Source organism: Lepus europaeus, chromosome 20 (assembly GCF_033115175.1).
Source record: "Lepus europaeus isolate LE1 chromosome 20, mLepTim1.pri, whole genome shotgun sequence".
Taxonomy (NCBI): Eukaryota; Metazoa; Chordata; class Mammalia; order Lagomorpha; family Leporidae; genus Lepus; species Lepus europaeus.
The window spans coordinates 55,180,500-55,206,866 of NC_084846.1; the positions used below are offsets into that span (position 1 = coordinate 55,180,500).

Below are 26,367 nucleotides of genomic sequence, written 5' to 3' on the forward strand. Positions count from 1 at the left end.
CGCGCAGCGGGCCGGGGTGGGGGCGGCAGGGGATTTAGCAGCCGATCTGGGGGCCGGGCCCGCTTCCGGACGCCCATCTTCCAGCTTCTCTCTCCGTCTTCTCGGAGAGGCGGCGGCGACCTCGGCCTCCAGCGTCTCCTTCAGAGTGAGCCTCCGGCGGCCGGCATGGTGTTGCTGGGCTTACTGCAGGCAGGAGGGTCGGTGCTGACCCAGGCCGTGGAGCGGGTGACGGGCGGCAGCCTCCTGTCCACGCTGCTCGTGGCCTGCGCCTTCACGCTCAGCCTGGTCTACCTGATCCGCCTCGCCGTCGGCCACCTGCTCCAGCTGCCCGCCGGCACGGTACACCGGGCGTCCCCGAGGCAGTGGGTGAGGGGCGGCTCGGCGGGGCGCCTGACCCTGACCCTGACCCTGGCGCTGGCGGCGGCCTTGCTGGCCTCGGTGCTGGGGGCCGTGCCGGCCGCCCGGTCGTGTGTGTGTGCGTGTGTGTGTGTGTCTACTCGTGCTTGTTGCTTCGTGGTCTCGTTTCGTGGCTGTGCTGGCCGCGGCTCTGGTGGCCCTGCTGGGCGGTGGCCGGTGGTCCCGAGCACCCAGGTGGCCGTGTGGGCCGATCTCGGGGGTCCCGGTGGGCGTCATCCTGGGGTGCCGAGCGCGGTTCGGTGCCCTGGGGGCTGTGGCACTGGCCCCCGTGGCGCTTTCCGTCAGGATTAAGTGCTACAAAAACTTCCTTAGGGTGGGCGTGACCGGAGTACGGTGGTGGTGGTGGTGGTGGGGTGTTAAAATACCAGTTTCTGAAATTGAGGGTTTTTAGAAATTCGTTAGCTTTGAACCTCCCGGATGTATTTGAAGCAGGCTCCGCACTGAACAGCTTTCGCCAGCCACTGTGTCACTGACCATGGAACGAACAAACCATCGACCAAGCTGCTTCTGTTTGAACCACAGCCGGCGCGAGGCAGAGTTACTGTTGCTGCTACTCAGGGCCTTTTTGAGGGAGCGCTGTGTGCCTCTGGGCAGGACCAAGATGCCTCCCTGCAGAATTCGGAGCAGTGAGAGGCATGCTCCTCCCTGAAGCCCGGAAACCTGGGCGCTTTTCCATCGTGGCCCCGCTGATTTCCGGGAGCCCACCTGCGACCTGCAGGGCTCCTTTTGCGGCATCTACACGGCCTCTTGGGTTGTTGCTACCTGGTTCCTGCAAGAACCGATCTACTCTTAAGATTAGTGCACCTGGTTCATTTGCAGCGAGAGGAGCTTACTGATAAATGTGGCTTAAACAGCTCCCTTTCCTTACAGACCTCAACCTACTTTTTGTGTTGTTTTGTTTCCTATACCAAGAGGCAAGATTTTTGGACGAAAACTGTGACTGGTGGTATAGGTGGTGAAACAACTGTGGTTTGAATTTCCTTTTTTTCTGCCACTAATAGTTCCAGAAATTGCCGGGAGGTACCAACAATCAATATTGGACATATTCTTGAATTCTTGACGGAGTTTATCATTGAAAATTGTAGTGACTTTGTGTTTGTCTAGGCATTTATCTTGCACAGTGTTTTGAGTTTCTGTTCTTCTTCTTCTTTTTTTACTATAATCACTTCCCCAAGGTATTTCTAGGCTTTTTTAAAGTTATTTTTAATGCCTCATTTTCTGGTAAGGGTGTTTTTTTTTTTGTTTTTTGTTTAGTATTATGGCAAATCCTATTTGTTAGGTCATGCAATGAAGCTGGGTTTCTCTTGAAATGAAATGAGAACTGAAAAATTTTTTTTCTTTTGCAGAAAAATCCCCCATACATTTTCTCTCCAATTCCATTCCTTGGGCATGCCATAGCATTTGGGAAAAGTCCAATTGAGTTCCTAGAAAATGCATATGAAAAGGTAAGTATTCAAAATGGAGGAAAAGAAACCAGAGAAGTGCTTGTGAAACTTTTCTTCTAAATGGCAGACCATTCTTTAAAATTTTGACCTCGGGCTTATTGCTAGTGAGAGGGCTTGGAGAACCCTACCCTGTTTACTTTTCCTTTGTCCTGGGGTGATCTGTGATCCACTGCTACAGAAATCTTTAGTGCTGGTAACTGTGGTGTAAAAACCACTGTTCTAAATTTTGTATTCTCTGATTGTAGTTAACTGGTTAGACAAGACATTCATTTTCCTTAATCACGAATATCTGGACTTTTCCAACCTGCTCGGTACATCTGTGACTTCACTGTCAACTTGGAGGACCCACATGGTGACCCTGACCGCTGGAGTATCTTTGCCTTCCTCTCTGATGTTAATTTAGCCATTTACTCCACAGTCCTACTTTGCATCTGTCGTTCTTGACTGCTTCACCTCTAAAATATTAATTTTTTTTAAACAATTTTAAAGTTTATTAGGGAGGGAGAGAGGGAGGCATAGAGAAAGAGAGCTCCCATCTACTGGTTCACTCCCCAAAGCCTGCAAGCTCCAGCTGGGAACTCAATCCACATCTCCCACATGGCAGGAACCCAATAACTTGAGCCCTCATTGCTGCCTCCCGGGCTCTGCATTAGCAGGAAGCTGGAGTCAGGAGCTGGAGGTAGATATGAAACCGAGGCACTCTGATGTGGGACGCAGGCATTCTAACAAGTGTCTTGACTGCCAGATTAAACACCTGCCCCCACAATATTGATTTAGGCACCTGTTCTTAGACAACATCTTCATAGGCTTGCTTGTGCAACTCCTTTGACTACTGACTCTTTCATCGGATCAGATCTCTCAGTCCGTTGTCCCATTGTCAGCCTTCTTTCCCCACTGCCTGCCTATTCCACTCTGGGTCCATAGTCTGAGTTGCTTTGCTCTTGAATTGTTGGTTGTGCTTACCTGGCAAACCTCTAACCTTGGAGGGAGCCAGTTGGTCATTTTCTCCTTCCTGTATCCAATTAGTGCCTTCCTAATTTCATGATTACATACCTTGAGTGAAGTTTGAACATTGCTCAATAATTCTGCTGTTACTGTGATTGACTGACTTTCCCTTTCACTACAATGACTAATGCAAACTTATTTTTCTAAACTTCTGAATATTGCACCTTTCCTTTGAAGCAGATGGCTCTTTTGTAAAGAGTGATTGAAAACCACCCAGAGGAAACTCATGTTCTCAATTTCAAACACAAAAACTTGTATCTACAAATTCTCTTTTCTTCCTACCACAGTAATAGTTATAAAATACATTTTGTTGGTACTTAATGCTTTATATAGATTAGCTCCCTAAAGCAGAAAAATCCCTTCAAGTATATCCTCCTTGTGGATGACAAAACTGAGCAATAGAGAGGTTGTATAATTTGTGCTTGGACTCACTACTAGCCAGTGACCAAATCAGGGTTTACATGTGGTCTGATTTCTGAGCCAATGCTTTTAGTGTTAATGATGATGATAATAGAAAACAAGTCTTACTCATTGTGGCCAAGCACTCTCCTTTGCCCTGTAGATATAATTTTTTTTTTTTTTTTTGACAGGCAGAGTTAGAGAAAAATCTTCCTTCCATTGGTTTATCCCCCAAATGTCACTATGGCCGGCGCGCTGTGCCGATCTGAAGCCAGGAGCCAGGTGCTTCCTTCTGGACTCCCATGCAGGTGCAGGGCCCAAGCACATGGGCCATCCTCCACTGCCTTCCCGGGCCACAGCAGAGAGCTGGACTTGAAGAGGAGCAACTGGGACTAGAACCTGGGGTGCCAGCGCCGCAGGTGGAGGATTAGCTTATTGAGCCATGGCACTGGCCCTGATATAATTTTTTTTAACCTTGAAAGCAGCTCTGTGAAGTAGATACCTACCAGTTTCTAGATGAGGGAAACAGGTGCAGGTATCTTAAATTCTCTTACTGTAGGACCAGCTAATAGGTGGAGGAGCTGGGAATTTTTTTTTTTTTTTTTAACATTTTATTTACTTAAATGAGAGGCAGAGTTACAGCCAGAGAGAAAGATCTTCCATCTGCTAGTTCACTCCCCAAATGGCCGCAACAGCCAGATCCTGGCTGAGCTGAAGGCAGGAGCCAGGAGCTTCTACTGGGTCTCTGATGTGGGGCAGGGACCCAAGCACTGGGGCCATCTCCCACTGCCTTCCCAGTGCATTAGCAGAGAGCTGGATCAGCAGAGGAGGCAGCCAGGCATTGAACAGGCACCCATGTGGGATGCTGGCACCACAGGCAGAGGCTTAGCTTACTGTGCCACAGCTGGGATTTTACACCAGCTGGCCAGCTCCAGAAGCTTGTGCTCTGGCCCACTATGTCCCACCGCCTTGATTTTATTACTCTGTATTTTGCTGAATTCTCCATCCCTCTCTTTTGTCTAAGGAACCCATTATTTCTTCTCTCAGTGTACAGTTGATTTTTTAAAAAGATTTATTTATTTATTTATTTAAAAAAGTTACACAGAGAAGGAGAGGCAGAGAGAGAGAGAGGTTTTCTATCCTCTGGTTCACTCCCCAGATGGCTGCAATGGCTGGAGCTGTGCTGATCCGAAGCCAGGAGCTGCTTCTGGGTCTCCCTCATGAGTGCAGGGGCCCAAGGACTTGGGCCATCCTCTGTTGCTTTCCCAGGCCGTAGCAGGGAGCTGGATCAGAAGTAGAGCAACTGGAACTTGAACCCATGCCCATACGGGATGCCGGCAATGCAGGTGGCAGCTTTACCTGCTATACCACAGTACTGGCCCCTGTACAGCTGATTTATCTTAACTGGATCTTTCTCTTTTCTCTAAAAAATTCTTGTGCTGCCCATTTAAGGCCAAAGCTGCTCCTAAGCACCTCGTTTCCTCTCATGCTCTTCCCACTGCCACAAGTTGTGTGTATTCTGTTTCTGCAATTCCTGTTTACTCTGTAACCCACTCTAGTGTGTTTTCTAGTGCCTGTACCAGTGAGCTCCATGCCACTAATCCTTTGAACTTGGCTATGTTCTCAGTTGTGTTCTTTGCTGATGACCATGCGCCCCTCAGATGTGGCTTCTGTTGTGTTTTTCTCCTACCTCTTTGCTGCTTTTCTGATTCAGCGGAAGGCAGATGCTTAGGATAAGTCAATAAAAGGTGTATCAGTAAAGGAAGACAGCAGTCAGCATGCTCAGAGGTGTTGGATTCTCTTGGTTTTGGTCCTAGGCCTTTGTATTTTCAGTAATCTCATCTGTGCTCGCAGCCTCAAGAACACCCAAGTTAACGTCTCTACCCAGGTCTCTGGTCTAACCTCCTTCGATTATCCAGTCCCCCACAGTTCTTGCTCTTAGTTGTCTCGAGCACATGTGAAATTCCACATTTCTAGTGTCCAGCCACGGTCGTCCTGCCCGCCCTGCTCTCCCTTTTTGCAGTTGCACTGTACCGGAAGCATGGGATTCCTTCCTGCTCACCTCCCTTTCCCACCAGTCCCCTGTCAAGTCTGCGGATTCCATCTCCAAAAGAGCTGAATCTGCTTCTAGTGCCACCGTCTCGCTGTGACTTTGTAGGCTCCCGCTGCTTCCTCGACATCCATCCCTTCAGCCCCCATTCCTTCACCTTTTGCATACAACAGAGAAACCTTCTAAAATATCAGTGTTGATGTGCCTTGTGCCCATAGCTCAGACGTCTTCATGAGTTCCCATTGTTTGCAAGGTGGCATAGGAGGCTCTGTGTGGGGCAGGCCTGGCCCTCAGCTCTTCCTTCCCCTCTTCCTCCCACCTTAAGGACCTTAGTGTACACTTGGTGACCATCCCGAGGGTCCGCTCAGCTGTCTTTTCCTCTGTAGATCTCGATTTTTTAGACTCATCACAGAGTTGCTTTCCTTTGTGTGATAATTGTCACATTTGCAATTTTATATTTGTCATATGATTATTGGATTAATTTGTATCTTTTCCAATAGACTAAGAACTATGAGTCCAAGACAGTATTTTTATTCATGATTGTATCCCAGAACCTACTCTGTAATAATAATAGAAAAGCTGCAGGCTAAACCATTTAACACCTAATCCAATTAACAACAACAGTCTTCAATGTTGGTGAGATAGTCGTAAAACTGATAGATATATAAACTCTTAGTATCTTCACATAGCAAGTACTTTAGGAAACATTGTATCCTTTGGCTACCTTATTTTTAACCAAGGAGGGAAAACACTGTTATCAGAGATGTTCATTGCAGAATTATCTATAATAAGTAAAAAAAAAATTCTGACATGCTATTCATATGTCCAATAGTGAGAGAGCAGTTAGTTAACATTGTGATGCACATGATAGAAAACCTTAGTTATTGAATGTTTAAATGGCAGAAAAACATTTTCAAGATAAAGGGAAAAGAGCAGAATAAAAATATCTGGGGCCAGCATTGTGGTGCAGTGGGTTAACCACAGTTTGCGACACTAACGTCCCATTTCCGAGTGCTGGTTTGTGTCCCTAGTTCTGCTTCCCATCCAGCTCCCTGCTAATGCACCTGGGAAAGCAGCAGGAGATGGCTTAAGTACCTGGGACCCCACCACCCATATGGGAGACCTGGTTGGAGCTCTGGCTTCTGGCTTGCGCCTGGCCCAGCCACAACTGTTGTGCCTGGCCATTTCGGGGGTGAACCCGCAAATGGAAGGTTCTCTCTCTTCCTTCTTCCCCCTCTTCACTCTCCTTCTTTCACTCTGTCTTTCAAATAAAATAAATCTTAAAAAAAAGGAAAGTTGTATAAATCTAGATAGAGACAAGAGGAGAAGTATGGCAAGGTGAAAGGAATTGCTTCAGCATTTATGAATGTTTGAGTTTGTCAACAGTGTTTTGTGATCTCAGAAGTCGGTCCTAGTGCCATGTACCCTTTGCTGACATCACTGTGGTTATTTTTCTCTTTTAGTATGGACCTGTGTTTAGTTTTACCATGGTGGGCAAGACGTTTACTTACCTCCTGGGGAGCGATGCTGCTGCACTGCTTTTTAACAGCAAAAATGAAGACCTGAATGCAGAAGATATCTACAGCCGTCTAACCACACCGGTGTTTGGGAAGGGAGTCGCCTATGATGTGCCTAACGCGGTAGGTGACCTTGTGACTTTTTTTTTTTTTTTTTTGAAAGGGAGAGCTATTAAAGACAGAGGAAGAGAGAGGGAGAGAGAGCGAAAGAGTGCGAGAGCACGTGTGCGAATGCTTCCATCTGCTGGTTCACTCCCTAGATGGCTGTAATGGCCTGGGGCTGGGCCAGGCCGAAGCCAGGAGCTTGGAGCCTCTTCTGGGTCTCCCACATGGGTGCAGAGTCCCAAGCACTCGGAGCATCCTCTGCTGCTTTCCCAGGTGCATTAGCTGGGAGCTGGATTGGAAGTGGAGCATGTGAGACAGGAACCGGTGCCCACATGGGATGCCAGTATCGCAGGTGGCAGCTTTACCCACTATGCCATAGCGCTGGCCCTGACTCTGTTACCTTGAAGACAGATCTGTAATAGGTACAGCTAGTAGTGTCACAGTATGCATTTAAAGTGTAGAAATGGTTTATTACCTGGCTGAAAACTCTGAAGAATTATGAGACTTTAACTGTAAGGAATGGGTGTTCTGTTTCTAGTTGCTGCTGTGGGCTAAGCAAAGACATGGAATCAGTGATAACTTAGCAAGTTGGGATTTGATTTGAGAGGGTAACAGGAAAATCCCATTATTTCATCAGAAGGGCTTTCTACCTGCCTGCCCCTACCTGAAGTTCTAGCTTAAGAGCTGTCTGATTGGGGCTGGCACTGTGGCGTAGTGGGTTAACATCCTGGCCTGAAGCACCAGCATCCCATATGGGCACTGGTTTGAGATTCGGCTGCTCCACTTCCAATCCAGCTCTCTGCTATGGCTTGGGAAAGCAGTAGAAGATGGCCCAAGTCCTTGGGCCCCTGCACCCACGTGGGAGACCAGAAGAAGCTCCTGGCTCCTGGCTTTGGATCGGCATAGCTCCAGCCATTGCAGCCAGTTGGGGAGTGAACCACCGGAGAGAAGACCTCTCTCTCTGCCTCTCCTCTGTCTCTGTAACTCCGACTTTCAAATAAATCTTTTAAAAGCTTTCTGATTTAGAGATGGTGACTTCATTAGTACTGATTTAATGGGGAGACGTCAGGGGTGTGGTTCGTTTGTGTTGTTTCCCCCTCAGCTTTGCCAGAGTCAAATGCTAAAATGTTTTAAGTTGATGGAGAATTCAAGTCAGGTATTTAGCCGAGCTCCTTGGTGTGGGCTCTGGCTGGGAATACGACCCACACGACCCATGCCCTAATACAGTAGTTAAGAGTTAACAGTAAATAATTGTTGTTTCTGGGAACCAATGGGTTTCCTCAAGTACAAAAGCAAGAGTCATAGAAAAATCTCTGCTCAAATTTTTTTTAAACATAGCTTATTAAACTTAAATATACACGCACCCAAACCCCAGAGCCGCCGCGCGCCGTGGCTGCAGCTCCAAGCGGGGTGCACAGAGCAGCGGGGCCTCGTCGCCTCCGGGGGGCTGCGGGTGCCCCTGGGAGTGAATGCAGAGGCCGCACACGCGTGGCGGGGGTGGGCAGGGGGTGGGTCCCTGGGGTCCCCACCGTCCCCGTCCTCACCCGCCCCGCCCTCCGCCCCCGCAGGAAAAAAAAAAAGTAAAACTTAAATATAAATGCCTCAAAGGTTCAAAACCATTAGCTGTCTTGGTGTAAACTTATTTTAGAAGTGCAGTGGGCCAGGCTGGCGCCATGGCGCAGTAGGTTAATCTTCCGCCTGCAGCTCCAGCATCCCACATGGGTGTTGGTTCTAGTCCCGGCTGCTCCACTTCCCATCCAGCTCTCTGCTATGTCCTGGGAAAGCAGTAGAAGATGGCCCAGGTCCTTGGGCCCCTGCTTCCACGTGGGAGACCAGGAGGAAGCACCTGGCTCCTGGCTTTGGATCGGCGCAGCTCCGGCTGTTGCGGCCATCTGGGGAGTGAACCAGTGGAAGGAAGATCTTTCTCTCTGTCTCTCCCTCTCAGTCTGTAACTCTACCTCTCAAATAAATAAACTCTTAAAAAAAAAAAAAATAGAAGTGCAGTGGGCCTTTGTCCCCTGTTGGCTTCTGGGTCCAGTTGGAATAGGGCAAGGAAATCCGCAGTGGGAAAAGGTAACGGTGGGGGAGGCAGGGGTGACCTTCCCAACTGGTCACACTGATTGCCGGGGCTCCGGGTAGCAGGCACCTTCTTTTTTTAAGTTTTTTTTTTTTTTTTAAGGATTTATTTATTTGAAAGGCACAGTTATGGAGAGGCAGAGGCAGAGAGAGAGAGGTCTTCCATCCGCTGGTTCACTCCCCAAATGGCTGCAATGGCCAGAACTGCACTGATCTGAAGCTAGGAGCCAGGAGCTTCCTCCGGGTCTCCCACGTGGGTGCAGGGGCCCAAGGACTTGGGCCATCTTCTACTGCTTTCCTGCTCCTTTTCCAGGCCATAGCAGAGAGCTGGATTAGAAGTGGAGCTGCCAGGACTCGAACCAGCGCCCATATGGGATGCCGGCACTGCAGGCAGAGGCCTTACCTGCTACGTCACAGCGCCGGCCCCAGCAGGCGCCTTCTTTCCACACTGCTACTTCAAAGACAGGCTCTGTGCTCCAAGTTCTGCATTCTGGTGTTATTTGTTAAAAAATTCTTTTACTATTTTTCAGTTTTCCCAATGTTTTCTTGGAGTGTTAACATGGTTATGATAACCTACATGGGTCAGGATAAAACAAAAATGTGTTTTAATATGATTTACTGTTAATCTTCTTTGAAGGTTTTCTTGGAACAGAAGAAAATGTTAAAAAGTGGCCTTAACATAGCCCATTTCAGGCAGTACGTTTCTATCATTGAAAAAGAAACAAAGGAATACTTTAAAAGTTGGGGAGAAAGTGGAGAAAAAAGTAAGCACCATGTTTTACATTTGTCCTGATATTGCCTTTTTTCTGTGAATATGCGTTTGTGTATAAATGAAGCAAACTATAGTGTGTGTAGAACTGGCTTAAGTTTAATGATAGGCCTGCTGTGGTTACCATGGCTTTGAACTTTGAGTAGGGTTTTTATCTTGGTGCTGGGACTGCAGCAAGTGTGGCCTGCTGAGGCGGTGGCTGGGCCTCTGACAGGAAGCCCCTGTGCACAGGCAGTGGGACCGCGGGTCGTAGGTCACTCACTTTCTGGGTTTGGTCTTTAGCTTCTCTAAAAGGTCCAGAAATTTGCTTTTATTTTTAATACACCTGAAGGTGATGTAATTACTTTCTAACTATTCAAGAAGCTGATGTGCAAGTTGGAATGACAACTTAGTAAATGAGTATAATAGCACCAAGAAGACCAGAATATTTGCTGATCTTCGCTTTAAGGGCAAATCCGGTTGGACAGCCAGATGGCATCTCAAAATTTACTTGGTGAATGTGGAATTAAAGAGCAAATCAATTGGAAATCTGTGTTTAGTTCTTCAGAGTGTCATCAAAGTGTGCTTGCCTGTTGCCTCTGTGCCCAGCGTTGGCATGTACCAGGTGGTGATTAGTTTGCTTTATATTTGGCCAACACTTCAATTTTTAAGTCCAGATTTTCCTCCTTTAACCTGGGAACTGATCTGGTCTTCACTCTTAGGACCAGAATCTGTGCGTGTTGCCCTCATATACATTAAGCAACCTTTTTGCTGCTTTTGTTGGACTGTACCCTGGCCATCAGAGTACCCTGTTTGTTTTTAAAGGTGGAGACAAGCTAACGATTGTGGGTTAGAGATGACTTTGTGGCGTCTGTTTGGGCGATGGGCTAGTGCCTGTTGTTTGATCACATGCCTGTCAACTTTTTCTGATGATATGAATGGAATTTTTTTTAGAGGTTTTTTGTTCTCAATTTTCCATCATAGTACCTTTCTATCTTCAGAAAATGGTATTTCAAAGGACTGGAAATCATAATGAGAAAGCTTTGTTTCTTCCTCCAGATGTGTTTGAAGCACTTTCTGAGCTCATTATTTTAACCGCGAGCCACTGTTTACATGGAAAGGAGATCAGAAGTCAGCTCAATGAGAAGGTGGCACAGCTGTATGCAGATCTGGATGGCGGCTTCAGCCATGCTGCCTGGCTCTTGCCAGGCTGGCTGCCTCTGCCCAGTTTCAGGTATGGATCTTACACTTGGTTGTTTTAACCATACAGTACTCTTAGTGTGCTTGGCTTTAACAAAGTGGGTTTTTTTTTGTTTGTTTTTTTTTTTTTTTTAAGATTTATTTATTTGAGAGACAGAGTTACAGAGAGAGGGTGAGACAGGGAGAGGTCTTCCATCCACTAGTTCACTCCCCAGATGGCCACAATGGCTGGAGCTGGACTGGTCTGAAGCCAGGAGCCCAGAGCTTCATCCTGGTCTCCCACATGGGTTCAGGGACCCAAGTACTTGGGTCATGTTCCGTTGCTTTCGCAGGCCATTAGCAGGGAGTTGGATTGGACTTGGAGCAGCCAGGACTTGAACCAGTGTCCATAAGGGATGTCAGCGCCGCAGGCGTAGGCTTAATCTACACCACAGCACCAGCCCTTTAACAAGGATGAAAATAAGAGGTAGAACAAATGGGGAGAGTGTTGATCCATGTTCTATAAAAGCTCAATGCAGCGTTTGTTTATATGGTGAGTTCATTTAAAGTTGTTTCAGTTTACAAAAAAGCCAATCATCCTAGTATTTTAAAGCTTGCTTACCTGACATTCTCTGTAAGCAGGGAGGTCTCTGAATATGTTCAAAGTAATATGGACTCTTGTGAGCACCTTTTTGAAAGTCTTGGGTAGTTTTGTAGTATATATACTAAGTGGCTTCAGAAAGTTCGTGGGAAATTTGTCCCATCCTTTACCTGCAAATTTTAATCCCCTCTCATATGTGAAATTGCTTTCTTTTGAATATTTGTGCCTTTTTAAAAATTATTATTTGAAAGGCAGAGTTAGAAAGAGGCAGAGGCAGAGAGGGATGGAGGGAGAAGAGATCTTCCATCCGCTGGTTCACTTCCCAAGTGGCTGCTATGGCTGGAGCTGAGTCAATCTGAAGCCAGAAGCCAGGAGCCAGGAGCTTCTTCTGGGTCTCCCATGTGGGTGCAGGGGCACAAGGACTTGGGCCATCTTCTATGCTTTCCTAGGCCACAGTAGAGATCTGGATCGGAAGTGCAGCAGCCAGGGCTTGAACCAGCACGCATATGGGATGCTGGCATTGCAGGCGGTGGCTTTACTCCCTATGCCACAGCGCTGGCCCTGCCTTTCATTTATTTAAACATTTTTAACAACTTAAAAATTTTTTTAAAAATATTTATTTATTGTGTTTGTAATGCAGAGTTACAGAGGGAGGGAGAGACAGAGACAGATCTTCCATCTGCTGGTTCACTCCCCAGATGGCTGCAACAGCTTGGCCCAGGCTGAAGCCTGGGGCTTCATCTGGGTCTTCCACATGGGTGGCAGGGGCTCAAGTCCTTGGGCCATTTACTGCTGCCTTCCCACAGTCTGTCTGGCAGCATGAGTCCCGCAAGTGGAGTAGAGCAGGAGGCTTTATTAGGAGGTGTGGTTTCCAAGGCTGCCTGGTGGGAGGTGCCAGCGCCGTTGCCTACTGCTGTGTGATCTTGCGCAGCTGCCTGCAGATGGAGGCTCCCAGTACTTGTCCAGGACGTATAGGTAAAGGGTTGGGAATTGAAGCTTGTTTCCTGAATCTACTAGTATTTGGGCCCCCTGAAAAACTGTGTTGTCTTAGAAAATGAAAAGTAGAATTGCATCTGTGGAAGAACCGCGGTGGCCCTCCGGCTTCAGGGTCTGGTTCCACTTGAGATCTGATGTTGGTTTGAGAGAGCGCCGCTTTCTCTTGGACTGGAAGATGCTTCTCCAGGTGCTGCGCACTTCCCTAGGCCGGAGCAGGGCAGAGGGGTGTGAGGGAATCTCGGGTGTGTGTTACGTGCAGTTCTGCACCCTCAGTCCACAGAGATGCCTCACAGTGCAAGCTGCTCCTGACTTCACCTTTAATATTAGTTAAATAAGGTTGTTTTAGCTAGGTCCTGGTTTTCTTTCTTTTTAAAGATTTATTTTATTTATTGCAAGGCAGAGTTATATAGAGAGGGAGAGACAGAGAGGCCTTCCCTCTGCTATTTCACTCCCTAAATGGCTGCAAAGGCCAGGGCTGGTCCAATCCGAAGCCAGGAGCCAGGAGCTTCATCCAGGTGTCCTGTGTGGGTGCAGGGGCCCATGAACTTGGACCATCTTCCACTGCTTTCTCGGGCTATTAGCAGGGAGCTAGATTGAAAGTGGAGCAGCTAACACTCAAACCAGCCATCCATATGGGATGCTGGCACTGCAGGTGGTGGCTTAACCCACAATGCCAGCCCCAAGGTCCTAGTTTTCAAAATGGATTTTACTCTTGAAAGTGTTGTTTTATGTTAAAAAATAATTTTTATTGTTGAATTCCAGGCGCAGAGACAGAGCTCACCGAGAGATCAAGAATATTTTCTATAAGGCAATCCAGAAACGCAGACAGTCCAAAGAAAAACTTGAAGACATTCTCCAAACTTTGCTAGATTCTACATACAAGTAAGAGCTGCTCAAATCACATATTAAGCTAAAGCAGGAAAGGACATGTTAAATCATAGTATTTTCAGTTAAAAAATGATGATACCAGCAAAAACAGTTTGATAGCTGTGACCTTTGGACTTTCTAAGTTGTTGAGACCTAAGTTGTGGAATCCCAGGGACTGGGCGTTGGGAACATTTGCCATAAACTATAATGACCTTTTTGTAATAAAATCCTACTTTTTCTTGGTGTGTCCCTGGCCTGTGTGGGGGATCTCTGGCGGGTGAGAGGCAAATACAAGAGACTCTGTGTGTGCAGCTCGAGGTCCCGAGGCCGCGGACTGAGCAGTGCGTGGGGTTTGTTCCGCAGGGACGGGCGCCCTCTGACAGACGACGAGATCGCGGGGATGCTCATCGGGCTGCTGCTGGCCGGCCAGCACACCTCCTCCACCACCAGCGCCTGGCTCGGCTTCTTTCTGGCCAGGGACAAGCAGCTTCAAGAAAGATGCTACTCGGAGCAGAAAGCAGTCTGCGGAGACCACCTGCCGCCCCTCAATTACGACCAGGTGTGTGGGCTTCTTTCGCTGCTGCTGTCTCTGAGCCGGTTTTTCAAAGGGACAGCTTGGGGTTTTCTCTGTACTTTAGTTTCAGTTGATGAGCTTCTCTGTTTTCGGAAAATCCCCCATAACCTTACCTAAAACTAGCAGAGTTGCTCCTTGCCAGAGCTGTCTAGGGTCTGTCTGGAGACCATCAGGGTGTTCCTCTGCTCAAAGCCTGGCTTCCACAGACGGAGGGAGTGCCTGCGTGCTGTGTCCTAGGAAGTGTGGGAGCCTCCGGGTGACTCGGGATCCGCCTGAGCAGAAGGCCCTGGGCGTGGTGGTAGTGATGGGATCCCAGCCACGCTGCACTCTGCCCTGGGATGCAGGGCCCTGGACTGACCACACAGGACAATATTTTATGCTGTTGGAGTCTGTTACATCTTTATAAAAACCGAGACATGGTTTTCTGTTTGTAGCTCAAGGACCTGAATTTACTCGACCGCTGTATAAGGGAAACGCTGAGACTGCGGCCTCCGATCATGACCATGATGAGGATGGCCAGGACCCCCCAGGTGAGCGCCTGGCTCCTCCTCCTCCCGGTTTTTATTTGGACATAATAAATTACTGTATATTGTAGCATCAAAGGGCATTTTTAAAATTAAAAACGTAGAATGTTTTCTACATAATTTTCAACTTCAGAACATTCTTACCTAATTGCAGATAATTTGAATGCTAATCTCAAATTCTAATTATGCCCTGCATTTTCATTTAACAACTGAGGTTTTTACAACACAAGTGTGTTTTTCTCTTGGCTCTAGAGAACATGTTTCCTTGTTAAGCTTTCTGACCTTATGCAGTGTGTACGTGGGATAGGGAAAGGCTCCCTGAACCGCACCCTTACCTCTGCGGCCCGAGTTTGCCTCGTGCATCTGTGTCCCAGAGCTGACTCACTTGGGAGTCATCTGGAGTGAAAACAATGTTCGCTAACTTATGATCCAGCCAGTTTTAAAATATATGTCATGTATATTAGATTAGTGCTTTCTTACATAATGACCTGGTTACCTGGCGTATTTTAAAATTCTCGTGGCGTGGTGCTTTCCTCTGTAGACTGTGGCAGGGTACACCATTCCGCCAGGACATCAAGTGTGTGTGTCTCCTACGGTGAATCAAAGACTGAAGGACTCATGGACAGAACGTCTGGACTTTAAACCTGATCGCTACTTACAGGATAACCCAGCATCGGGAGAGAAGTTTGCCTATGTTCCATTTGGAGCTGGTAAGATGACTGCATTGTAGATTGGAAATAGTTGTCCTCATAATAGTTTGTTGGATCTGGTTGGAAGATCCATGTGAACATTTTACCGACATCTTCCCCTTTCCTCATAGGGACATTCTTGCCGATTTGTAGAATTTTTTCAGTTGCAAAAACTGATTTTTTTTTTTTTTTTTGGTACTAGTGGGAATTGTTCCTTGGATCCTATACAATGCTCTGTTATTTCCTGCTAACCTCTACCCTTATTTCCCCTTGTAGTAGCATTTAAAGCTCTTTGTGAGCTCTGTCTTAGTGAACCATTGGGGTTAGCATACCATTCCAGGAATTATTTCAGGCTAAACCTAACACCAGAGTACCAGCATTTCCAAAAAGCAAAGCAAAGGCAATGGATACAAAGTCCCATGCAGAGAAGGGGACTCCGTGTTGGTGTTCCCTTACTCCGGGTGATTATAGTTAACAGTGCTGGGTTGTGTAAGTACTCATCAGAAAGAAGTACCTGATGTTGGCTAACCTAAGCATCCTGAATCGATTGATGTGCGGTGTGTAAAGGTACCCAAACACCACACTGTGCCCCAGAAAATCGTGTGGTTATTGTCCGTCAAATAGAAGAGCAAAACAAAGGCAGCCATTTATGATCGGATGGTTGGTCAACACCTTTGCGCTCTGAATATTCTGTGATCTAATGTGGGCAGGTTGTAGGTAGGTTTGCAAATATGTTCATTTCCATTAAGATTCTAATAGGCTCTTGCTCCTCCTATGATTTTTCTACCTGTTGGTACTCAACAGATGAAACTGTATTTTGAAACTTCTTCTCTTCTGAAGATGTCATACGTCACGTGACTTTTGTCATTGGTCATTCATACTTTTTCCACCTATCAAGGAAAGTATAAAGTTCTTTGGTAACTTCAGATCTTCACTTTAATAAATTTAATAATGTGGTATGCAATATAACATATAATTAGATTGCTAATGGTTGAAAGGGGCATTACTTTGTGGTTCAGAATCTGTCCCTAGAGAAGAATCTTTTAAGTGTATTTGAAAGGCAGAGAGACAGAGGCCCCCCGTGCACTCCAAGTGCTCCCATTAGCTGGGGCTGGGCCTGCCAAAGCCAGAACCTGGCAATTCAAGTTGAGCCTGTCTTGTGGGTAACAGAGACTTAGCTACCTAATCTGTCACCTGCTGCCTCCCAGGGTGCACATTAGCAGGAAGCTGGACTTGGAAATAGAGCTGGGACTCCAACCCAGGCACTCCAGTGTGAGATGTAGGCATCCCGGCCAGCGCCGTGGCTCAACAGGCTAATCCTCCGCCTTGCGGCGCTGGCACACCGGGTTCTAGTCCCGGTCAGGGCACCGATCCTGTCCCGGTTGCCCCTCTTCCAGGCCAGCTCTCTGCTGTGGCCAGGCAGTGCAGTGGAGGATGGCCCAAGTGTTTGGGCTCTGCACCCCATGGGAGACCAGGAGAAGCACCTGGCTCCTGCCATCGGAACAGCGCGGTGCGCCGGCTGCAGCGTGCTACCGCGGCGGCCATTGGAGGGTGAACCAATGGCAAAAGGAAGACCTTTCTCTCTGTCTCTCTCTCACTGTCCACTCTGCCTGTCAAAAATAAAAAAATAAATAAATAAATAAAAAAGAGATGTAGGCATCCCAAGGTGTCTTAATCACTGTACTAAATGTGCACTCCTAAATTGGTAACTCACTTCCACTTGAACTTGTCAGATAATGGGATGTGCAGTTGCCTTTAAAGTGGAAATCTGTTTCCTTTTAATATCTGATTTATAGATGTTTCTAATCCTGGCCTCCGCACAGATACTGTGTATCTATGACATATTTGAATGTAGATCCAATGTCTCCTCAGTCCTTTTTCATCTAGTTTCCTAGGGCCTCTGTAACTGATTACCATAACCTCAAGGAGTTAGAGCCACCCTTGCCTAGAAGGCTCTAGGGGAGAATCCTTCCTTGCCTCTTCAGTCCCTGGCTTGCAGTTGCATCACTTTAATCACTGCCTGTTTTCATCAGGCTTTCTTCCTTGTCAGTGTCTCTATCTTACATGGCCTTGTAAGGATCCCATAAGTCACTGGATTGAGGGCCCACCCTAACTGTGTGACCTCATCTTAATTATGTATACAAGATCCTGTTTCCAAATAACACTGAGGTTCTAGGAGAACTTCAGTGGGGGCGGGGAGATCATACAGTCATGTTAAGTATCTCCAGTTTCTTTAACAGTTTGTTGACGTAATCATATTGTTTGTTGGTGCATGTAGTTCATTCATTTTCATAGTATTTTGTGAATGATCAGAATTTGTCAGTTCTGATTAAGAGATATTCCTAGTTTTTGCTGTTAAAAATAGTCCTTTGTTCATCCTGTAAGACAAGCCTTGCCTTAGTTGTTACATGTATTTGAATGTGGACCAGTTTGTAAATGGCCCTGCTAAATGTGGCTTTCAGTGGTTAACTGCACTCATAGACCGACCAGTGAGCACTGTGTTGAGTTAGTTTTTTCTCTTGTAAAATTTAAAAATGAAATGCTCCTATTAAGTCAGTATTCATTTAGTTTGATAAATGAATAACCTTAGACAAATCTAATTTATTAATTTTTTTTTTAATTTTTATTTTTTGACAGAGTGGACAGTGAGAGAGAGAGAGAGAGACAGAGAGAAAGGTCTTCCTTTTTGCCGTTGGTTCACTCTCCAATGGCCGCTGCGGCTTCCGCATCTCACTGATCCGAAGCCAGGAGCCAGGTGCTTCTCCTGGTCTCCCATGGGGTGCAGGGCCCAAGCACTTGGGCCATCCTCCACTGCCTTCTGGGGCCATAGCAGAGAGCTGGCCTAGAAGAGGGGCAACCGGGATAGAATCCAGCACCCCGACCAGGACTAGAACCCGGTGTGCCAACGCCGCAAGGCGGAGGATTAGCCTGTTAAGCCACGGTGCCGGCTCTAATTTATTAATTTTCTAAGGTGTTTCTGCTTCTTGGTCTTTTTTTTTTTTGAAAAAGATTATTTACTGGCCGGCGCCGCAGCTCAATAGGCTAATCCTCTGCCTTGCGGCGCCAGCACACCGGGTTCTAGTCCCGGTTGGGGCGCCAGATTCTATCCCGGTTGCCCCTCTTCCAGGCCAGCTCTCTGCTATGGCCCGGGAGTACAGTGGAGGATGGTCCAAGTCCTTGGGCCCTACACCCCATGAGAGACCAGAAGAAGCACCTGGCTCCTGCCTTCGGATCAGCGCAGTGCGCTGGCTGCAGCGCGGCGGCCATTGGAGGGTGAACCAACGGCAAAAGGAAGACCTTTCTCTCTCTTACTGTCCACTCTGCCTGTCCAAAAAAAAAAAATTATTTGAAAGGCATATATGTTAATATATATTATATATATATAATATATATGGTGTGTGTCTCCTACTGTTAATCAAAGACTGAAGGACTCATGGACAGAACGTCTGGACTTTAAACCTGATCGCTACTTACAGGATAACCCAGCATTGGGAGAGAAGTTTGCCTATGTTCCATTTGGGGTACACACACACACACACACACCATCCACTGGTTCACTGCTTAAATGGCCTCAGTGGCTGGGTTAGGTCAGGCAGGAGCCAGAAGCTTCAACCAGGTCTCCCATGAGTGTGCAGTGGCCCAAGCATTTGGGCCATTTTCTACTGCTTTCCCACATGGATTAACAGGGAGCTGGATGGGAAGTCAAGCAGCTGGGATACAAACCAGTGCCCATATGGGATGCGGCGCTGCAGGTGGAGACTTCAGTGCCGGCCTTTCTGGTCTTGTCTAAAAATCTTTGCCTAGCCCCAATCATGAAGATCATCTCCTTTTCTCTTGATGACTTTAGCATTAATTGTCTGTGATCCATCTTGAATTGAGTGCAGTGTACAGTGGAAGGTAAAGGGCTCCTCCCCCTGTAGTATTGTATTCCAGTGTGGTGTCTTGAAAAGACTCTTCTCACTGTTTCGCTTGCCTTAGCACTTCTGCGGTCCCTGCCCTGTCAAATCCTTATTCAGTGCCACCTGTATTAGTTTCTGTGCCTTTAGTCTTCAAGTCAGATTTGAAGTTGGTTTGTCTTTCAACTTTTTTTTTTTCAAGATTGCTTTGGATCTCCCAGGTCCTTTGTATTTAGACTCAGCTTGTCAGTTTCTACATGTGCATGACGTTTTAAATTTTGATTCCTGTTCACTTGTAATTTTGGGTTCTCCTGGATATTACTGTATATTCTCAAGCCAGAGAATATACAGTAATATTGATGATTGTATGATTCAAACCTTCATATATTTAACTCAGAAAGTGTTAAATTTCAGAACATTAGCCAGGTGCTGTTTTTGCTAAAGCACTGAAAATATAATAGGATGTTTTAATTAACTATTTTCTTACTTTATGTGAAAATGTGTCATCTTAATGTGTACATCTGCTATTTTAAAATTTAGTTAAATGGTTTCACTCCTGTTTTTTCCCCCGCCCCAGGGCGTCATCGTTGTATCGGGGAGAATTTTGCCTATGTACAGATTAAGACAATTTGGTCCACTATGCTTCGACTGTATGAATTTGATCTCATTGATGGATATTTTCCTACTGTGAATTACACCACTATGATTCACACCCCTGAGAACCCAATTATCCGCTACAGACGAAGACCATCAGGAGAAGGTGCAAGGAGCTAATGTGGCTCGTGCTGCAGGCTGCAGATGCTGGAAGAGATTGACGTTTACCAAACACCTCGCACAGTGTGTAGTTCTAAAAGACAGTTTAACTTATGATTTTAGTATTTTATTAACTTTGGTTTTATCAAATCTAATGGCATTCGAAACTTTTTTCTAACAGTTTTGATACATAGTAAATATACTTTAAGGAAGCCAGTTAGTAAAATTGTTAAGGGGGATCTGGGTCATTGGCAGCTTCTCGGTCAGTTTCCAGGTGTGATTTTAAGAGCGTGCATAGCTCTTGGCAAGTTCAGAGGACTCAAAGCTTGGAGGAGTTCTACAAGGTCTAAAAAGCCCAGTGAGATACTGGGAAGCCACAGGTTATTCACTTACTTGGGTAAGTTGTGTGCCTGTGTGAGGACGGCAGGGAGAGGTACAGACATTTAAAGCTTTGGGTAAAAGAACAGTGTTTTGGTGTGATGACTCCTCCCAGTGGTGGAGCTGTATGTACTATAGGAAGTAGATAGACTGTTCCAGTTTTAACTGGAAGCATTGGTATTGGACATCGAGTGATGGAGTCCATAATTTGATGGTCCTATTTCCTAAATATAATAGTTATTAATAGTGAAGGCTGATCATATTATATTCATCTAAGTATTACATGTTTCTTCATCTAAGTGTGTATCTGGTTCCAAAGGTCACAGCCAAATGTGAAAATTTAAATTCAGGTACTTAGGGGATAATTTTTCTTTTCTGTGGCTCAAGGTTATGTTTCCTCAGCAGAATCCTATTATGGATGTTTCTGTTACTATTCCTTTGAAAACTTGGCTGTTTTAATCAAATGTAGTAACTGAAACCAGGGAACTCTGCCTGTTTAATTTAAAAAGCTAGGGTCCTGCTCACATTATGGGAAGCTTGTGTTCAGGAATTCTAACTTGGGGCCCTGACATTCTGCCTGTAATTTGACTATATAACGTCTTACCAGATGAAACCAATATATTTTCCCTTATGTACATTACAGTTTTAAGAAGCGGAAGATTCATGTTAAGTTCTTAATTCTGAAGGTGAAATCTCTGCTGTTAGACAATTTTTCACATTAAAATTCTCTTTGAAGAAAATATAGTTTGTTTTCATGAATTGTGAAGTGTGTTTCAGTGAGTAGACTTCAGGGACTCTTTAAAAACTTGAAGAAGAAAAATTATATCCTTATTTGCACTGTTTTCTATTGGCAACTTATTCCCTCATTTTTATGAATTCAGGCAACAAACCACACTAGCGCTAGCAGTGTCCTTGGCTCTGGAAATAGAAATTACAGATAGCAGCAAATGAAATTATAGATGCTGCTGATCTCGAAGTATCTTTTACTTTTATCACCATGATGTGAAATTATGGCTAAGTCTTATTTAATGCTGTAATCTTCGTATTGTACCAAGTTTCTACACAAGATTTGGCAATCATTCTATGTAGCTGGTTTCCTGTGTAGTGTTGTACTTAGTTTCTCATCACAGATGGCTTGTTGAGCAGCACGGAGTGGGACTTCGGAGGCTGAAGGGGCAGAGCACTGCACTAGTGCATCTGCTCCCTTTGCCCCCGTCTTCCTAGAGCAGAACAGCCTGGAGCGGCAAGCCGTGCTTGCAGGAAAGCAGCTTTCACCTTCACTATTGCTGGAATTCCTCTCCTGGAACCCAGCTGTTAGGGAAATGTAAGTAATCTGTGTTAGCAGCAGGTTGGCAGAACAGAGTATCAGACACTAACAAAGATGAGATCTCTGGATGTGACCACCGGACAGGACTCCTGGCTGTTTGAGTGAGGTGCATGTTAGTGGGGAGGAAGGACCTTAGGTAAGAAGTAACACTGGTACTTGGGTTATCTCTGGGAGAATGACTTCTCAGTTTGAATTTGGTTTAGAAAAGCAAGAATTCTTTTTGCATTGTGATTAATAAAATTTAAGATTCTTTGAGCTAAATAGTTATTACCATTTTAGTGGACCATGGGTTTGTGAGGACTTGTCTTTAGATACAAGTACCACTAGATACAGCAAATGTGAATTAATCATCTGGATTAATCATACAAACACCAATACAGCTTAAAATAGACTAGACGTAGACCTAAAGTCTATGATGCAAAGGCACGAGGAAACCTTTGTTCCTCAATGAAGGGAAAGGCCCTCAGCAGTATGCACTTTCAAGATTAGCACAACTCTTTCTCCAAACCCATAAGTCCTACATATGTGACATAAGTAATGAGACCGGTACCAAGAACTACAGCTCATACAGAAATGAAGAGGTTCAAACAGTGTGGTGAAAATGGTGAAGTCATTTTTATTTCAGTACTTGACAAAATACCCCATAAAATTCAAAACTTCTACCATTATACAAAAATAGGGCTCTACAAGTGACAGTATCTGTCTTCATCACCAGTAGCAAATATATTAGGCAGAAACATGTAACTTCAGTGGCCTTGGGAGAAAAGTGCAGGGCACTGCAAGCTACACGTTCAGCAGCATCATAATGCGCAAAAGTTTAATCTCACCCACCCAAGAAATACACAAGGTTCATAATTTAATCATTTAAATTAGCATTCCACAAATATACAGGTAATTTGATGATTGTGCATGGATACATACACAATGCGTATATATACAAATTCCAGTTTGCTTTCATGTGCTGGCAAGGGATTTGTATACAATCATAAGCTGTGTGCCTACTGGTCCCAGTGAATATTCACAATACAAAAGCACAAAAGAACCATTGATTTACAAAAGGGAGCTTGCTTAAAATCACTTCAGTTAATGATGTTTCAAAGGATTATCTTCTCATGCCAGCATGAAATTGAGGAGTGGAACCTATGAGAGAGAAATAGGACATGTTTCTTTTCTGTGGCTCCAGGTTGTTCCCTGTTACTTGGCATAATCCAATGATGGATGTTTCTGTTACTATGATTTCAAATTAGATTCCTATCTATTCCTAGCTAACTAGTTCGCACAGGGCAGATTAAAATTAAATTAAAAATGCCTTGGTAAGATTTGAGAGTTCTGACGGTTGAATGTACCTTATCTGTGGGTACCTCAAAAATTCATGGAAAATGGAATTAAAAGCTAAGGTTATTTTGGTCCAAAAAGCTTGAAGTCCATGCAGGTGAGGGTTCTTCAAAAAGTTTATAGGAAATGTATACTAAGAAAAAACGACACAAGTTTCAATTTTTTTTGCACCAAAATAAACCATCTGCATGAACTTTCTGAAGGGTCCCCAATACAGCCTGAAAAGTCTTCAAAAATCCTGGTCTTGTGGAATTCTGTTGCCCACAACAATACAAGCCAAACCACACCTCAGCTATGACAGTAAATGTTTCCTATTACTACAAACTGCTTGGGTTAAATGATCTTTTAAAAAAATGTTTCATTTGTTTATTTGAGAGGCAGACAAAGCTGGGGAAAGAGGAGAGAGACGGGGAGCCTCCACGCGTTGGTTCACTCTCCAGATGCCTACAACAGCCACAGTTGGGCCAGGGGGGAAACAGATTGTGGAACTTTTCTCTGTCTATAATTCTACCTCTCAAAATCTTAAAAGATGTCTATCCCATAAATGATTTCTTGAGGAGATAAGCCACTGACTTCAAATAATCTGTTATTATGCCATAGTTGTAGGGCGAATAGAAAAAAATGGGTCCTTCATTAACTTTTGTTATCTTGTTTTTACTTTTACTGAGTACAATCAAACTACAATGGATTCAGAATCTTTGAATTGGTGAAATGAAGGGGAAAAGAGGTTCCCACAGTGAACAGGGGACCCACCTGCATAAAGTATGAAAGGGGTGTGTGTGTGTGTGTGTGTGTGTGTGAGCTACAAAGTCCTTGGGAAGGATGGGGTTTTGGATTACTAATAAGCACAGCTCAGCATCTGGGGTACATGGTTGTATTAAGCGCCCCCTCCCCCGCCACGTCTACGTGCATGTCTCAGCATTCCTGAGGACCACGTTCTCCAGAAGACCCGAGCCTCCAGGTACCCTGCACACTGGCTCATCACGCATTCTGACTGATTAATCAGCTGAATGGTGGTACAAGGGAATCCTGTGGGGAGTGGAATCCAAGGTGATAAGTCATGTCATGACTTAAACTCTCTAACTTGCAGCCAAACTGAGTTGAAAGAGTTTAGGCTTTGGCTAACCAGGTTACTCAGGCAATGGGCTGGAAGATTGGATTATCATAATGATCAAGGGCCACAGGGTTTCAAACAGAGAAAGGAGAGCTGAGTGTGCGCCAACACAGTACCTGACTGTACGGTTCCCAGCCGTCTCTGCAGCGCCTCAAGCCGAGTGATGTAATCTGTTAGGGCCCTGTCGGGATCATAGTTCTGAAGCTGAGAACATGCTAGGGAACCTGGGTTGAAATCAGCTGGGGTGCCTGGATACCTACACCAGGAAAAGAAGGGACAGGAATGCAAATTATCCAGAAGCAACATGAGTAAGTTACCAACTGCACTCCCTGTCCCTGAATGGCAGGCCGTCTGGTTTGGGGATGAGAAAGAATGAACTCTTGAGTAAATTCGGAGATGCCTGTCTTCATTAGAATGTCAAGTATCATGTCTGTCCCCGAGGTGCTCAACAAATGCCCAAGTGAATCTCATCGTGCAGACCAGAGTTTCCGTAGCGGCCAGCGGCGAGCAAGTTTGGTCCCAGCGTCTAACCACAGCGTATGTATTAACGCTTAGCCGGCAGTGTCCCAAATCCTCGAAGGCAGTTCACATTAAAAATTGATTCTGAGCCTGAGGCTATTTGTATTACATGTACCTTAAAAGATGTCTAGCTCGCCCAATACAAAGAAGTCAAGGCCATAAACAGCGGCCATCTTTCTCTGTCAAATATTAACATCCTTAGTGACTCCGGCAGGCGTGATAAAGTTCTTACCTGTTTTGAAACGGCAAAGGTGACCGAGGATAGTCCAGATCTGATCTAGAACGGTAGGTTGTGTGTCTTGGTTCTCCGTATAGCTCCAGCCCACCAGAAGAATGATAAAGTGAGTCTGTCTTTTCAGCACCTAAAGTTATCCAAGATGTACCAAGTAAAGAAAAAAACATCAAGCCACGCTTTCTATAAAACGTGTTCAGCAGACTGCCGCACTGCACTAAACCACACAGCACTCCTATTTTAGTCACTTTCAGTTCTTGCTCATGGGGAGAAGTAGCACCAACAACAACCTGGCTTTCAAAGTTATTGTACCTTTGAACATGAACATTTCTGCTACTGTGACTGTGGTTCACAGTAAACTAACTGGAGCATTTCTTTTTAAATGACCTCCTCTCAGCTCTAACTCGAGAGGTAAGGAATGTCTGGGTGTGTGTGGTTTTAGCAGAAAGATGGTGTAGGTAAAAGTGTTAGGTCAATGTAACCAAGTTCTTTTATCATTCCATTCTACTGACTTTTATTGGAAAAACTTAAAGTTGCGATTTGCAAACCTTTAATACAACACATACTCATGGTGCACATCCCAGCTGTTTCAGTGTAAGGATACATATTTCCAAATACTTTTCTTAGGGTACAAAATATTTCTGCTTCCACTGTAGACCATGGGAAGGCCTAGGTTTAACATCAGAACAAGGAGGCAGTGTCTCTAACCCCGGGTGCCTGCAGCTTCTGACCTCATCCTGTGCCTGAAATGTTCAAGCCCCATGTCTATTTCCACTTCTAGGAGGAAAGAGAATTTTAACAGCTACCATTATTATATAGCCTATCAGCAAACTAGGAAACCTACTTCAGCACTGGTAAAGTATGAAAACCTCAATCGCAACTCTGCCCACATGACTGACAGCTTTCTCTCTTGAACCAGAGCCTCAGGGCACTGCTAAGGATGTGGGCTCCAGAGCCAGGCCGCGGGCAGTGCCATGGCTCCCTGTCATCGGAGGACTGAGGGAAGTCACTGCACCTGTGCCACAGTATGGGAACATACATGAAAAGAGCTAGGCAGCTGTCACCCTCTCCTTAGAGCAGGGAGGCCCCTGGCTTTGTTGGTTACGAGGGCTCTGCTTTGGGACAACACTGGTTCCAAAATTTATTTGCAAAGTACCATGCATGCAGTCATTTCACAGAGTTGTAAACACAGGGAAATACGCTATTTCGACTTCACCTGGATTCAGTCCAAAGCCATCCCTGTTAATATTGATGGAACCGGAACCTGTGACTCGATGCCATCGTCGAACCAAAAACTTCATTCTACAAAAGAGTCAAAGATGAAGTTCCACACTGCGTCTACACTGCAGAGACATACTTCAGCACAGTCACGCTGCATCATCTCACCCACGGCAACACCCCCTAGTTTACGGCCAAATTCCCCCGGACGGAGGACAGGGCGCCACGCTCTGCTCACCCCTCACGGGGGCAGCACAGGTTGCTTGCGCTGCCAGCATCAGATTTTTCCGAGACAAGGACACAAAGAGGTGGAGACAAAAGGAGACAGGAAAAAAGCGGATGGGCAAAGGGCAAGGAGGGAGGAACAGAGCAGGAAGGGCAGATGAGATGGGGCAGGACACAA

At 45.7% G+C, this 26,367-nt stretch overlaps 2 protein-coding genes and 1 non-coding gene across 4 annotated transcripts in view; 2 read left to right on the forward strand and 1 right to left on the reverse strand.

Annotated features, from left to right (window-relative positions):
• Window positions 1–26: 26 nt before the first annotated feature.
• LOC133749778 (lanosterol 14-alpha demethylase) lies at window positions 27–20,978 on the forward strand. Its single transcript, XM_062179116.1, has 10 exons — window positions 27–339; window positions 1,764–1,862; window positions 6,780–6,956; window positions 9,652–9,778; window positions 10,822–10,996; window positions 13,301–13,420; window positions 13,769–13,964; window positions 14,414–14,509; window positions 15,045–15,213; window positions 19,666–20,978. Exons 1-10 carry the CDS (start codon window positions 166–168, stop codon window positions 19,860–19,862), a joined length of 1,530 nt encoding a protein of 509 aa, XP_062035100.1. The 5' UTR covers window positions 27–165; the 3' UTR covers window positions 19,863–20,978.
• On the forward strand, window positions 8,296–8,426 carry LOC133750164 (small nucleolar RNA SNORA68). Its single transcript, XR_009864666.1, has one exon. It is a non-coding gene; the product is annotated as a small nucleolar RNA SNORA68 (small nucleolar RNA).
• Window positions 20,979–22,004: 1,026 nt separating the features above from the next.
• AKAP9 (A-kinase anchoring protein 9) overlaps window positions 22,005–26,367 on the reverse strand; it is a 160,181-nt gene continuing 155,818 nt past the window's right edge. For both annotated transcript variants that reach the window (XM_062179110.1, XM_062179109.1), the window contains 4 exons: window positions 25,963–26,048; window positions 24,747–24,876; window positions 24,112–24,251; window positions 22,005–22,686 (listed from right to left, as the gene is read on the reverse strand). In XM_062179110.1, coding sequence (XP_062035094.1) covers window positions 22,649–22,686; window positions 24,112–24,251; window positions 24,747–24,876; window positions 25,963–26,048 — 394 coding nt within the window. In that variant the 3' untranslated portion in view covers window positions 22,005–22,648. The remainder of the gene's footprint in view (window positions 22,687–24,111; window positions 24,252–24,746; window positions 24,877–25,962; window positions 26,049–26,367) is intronic.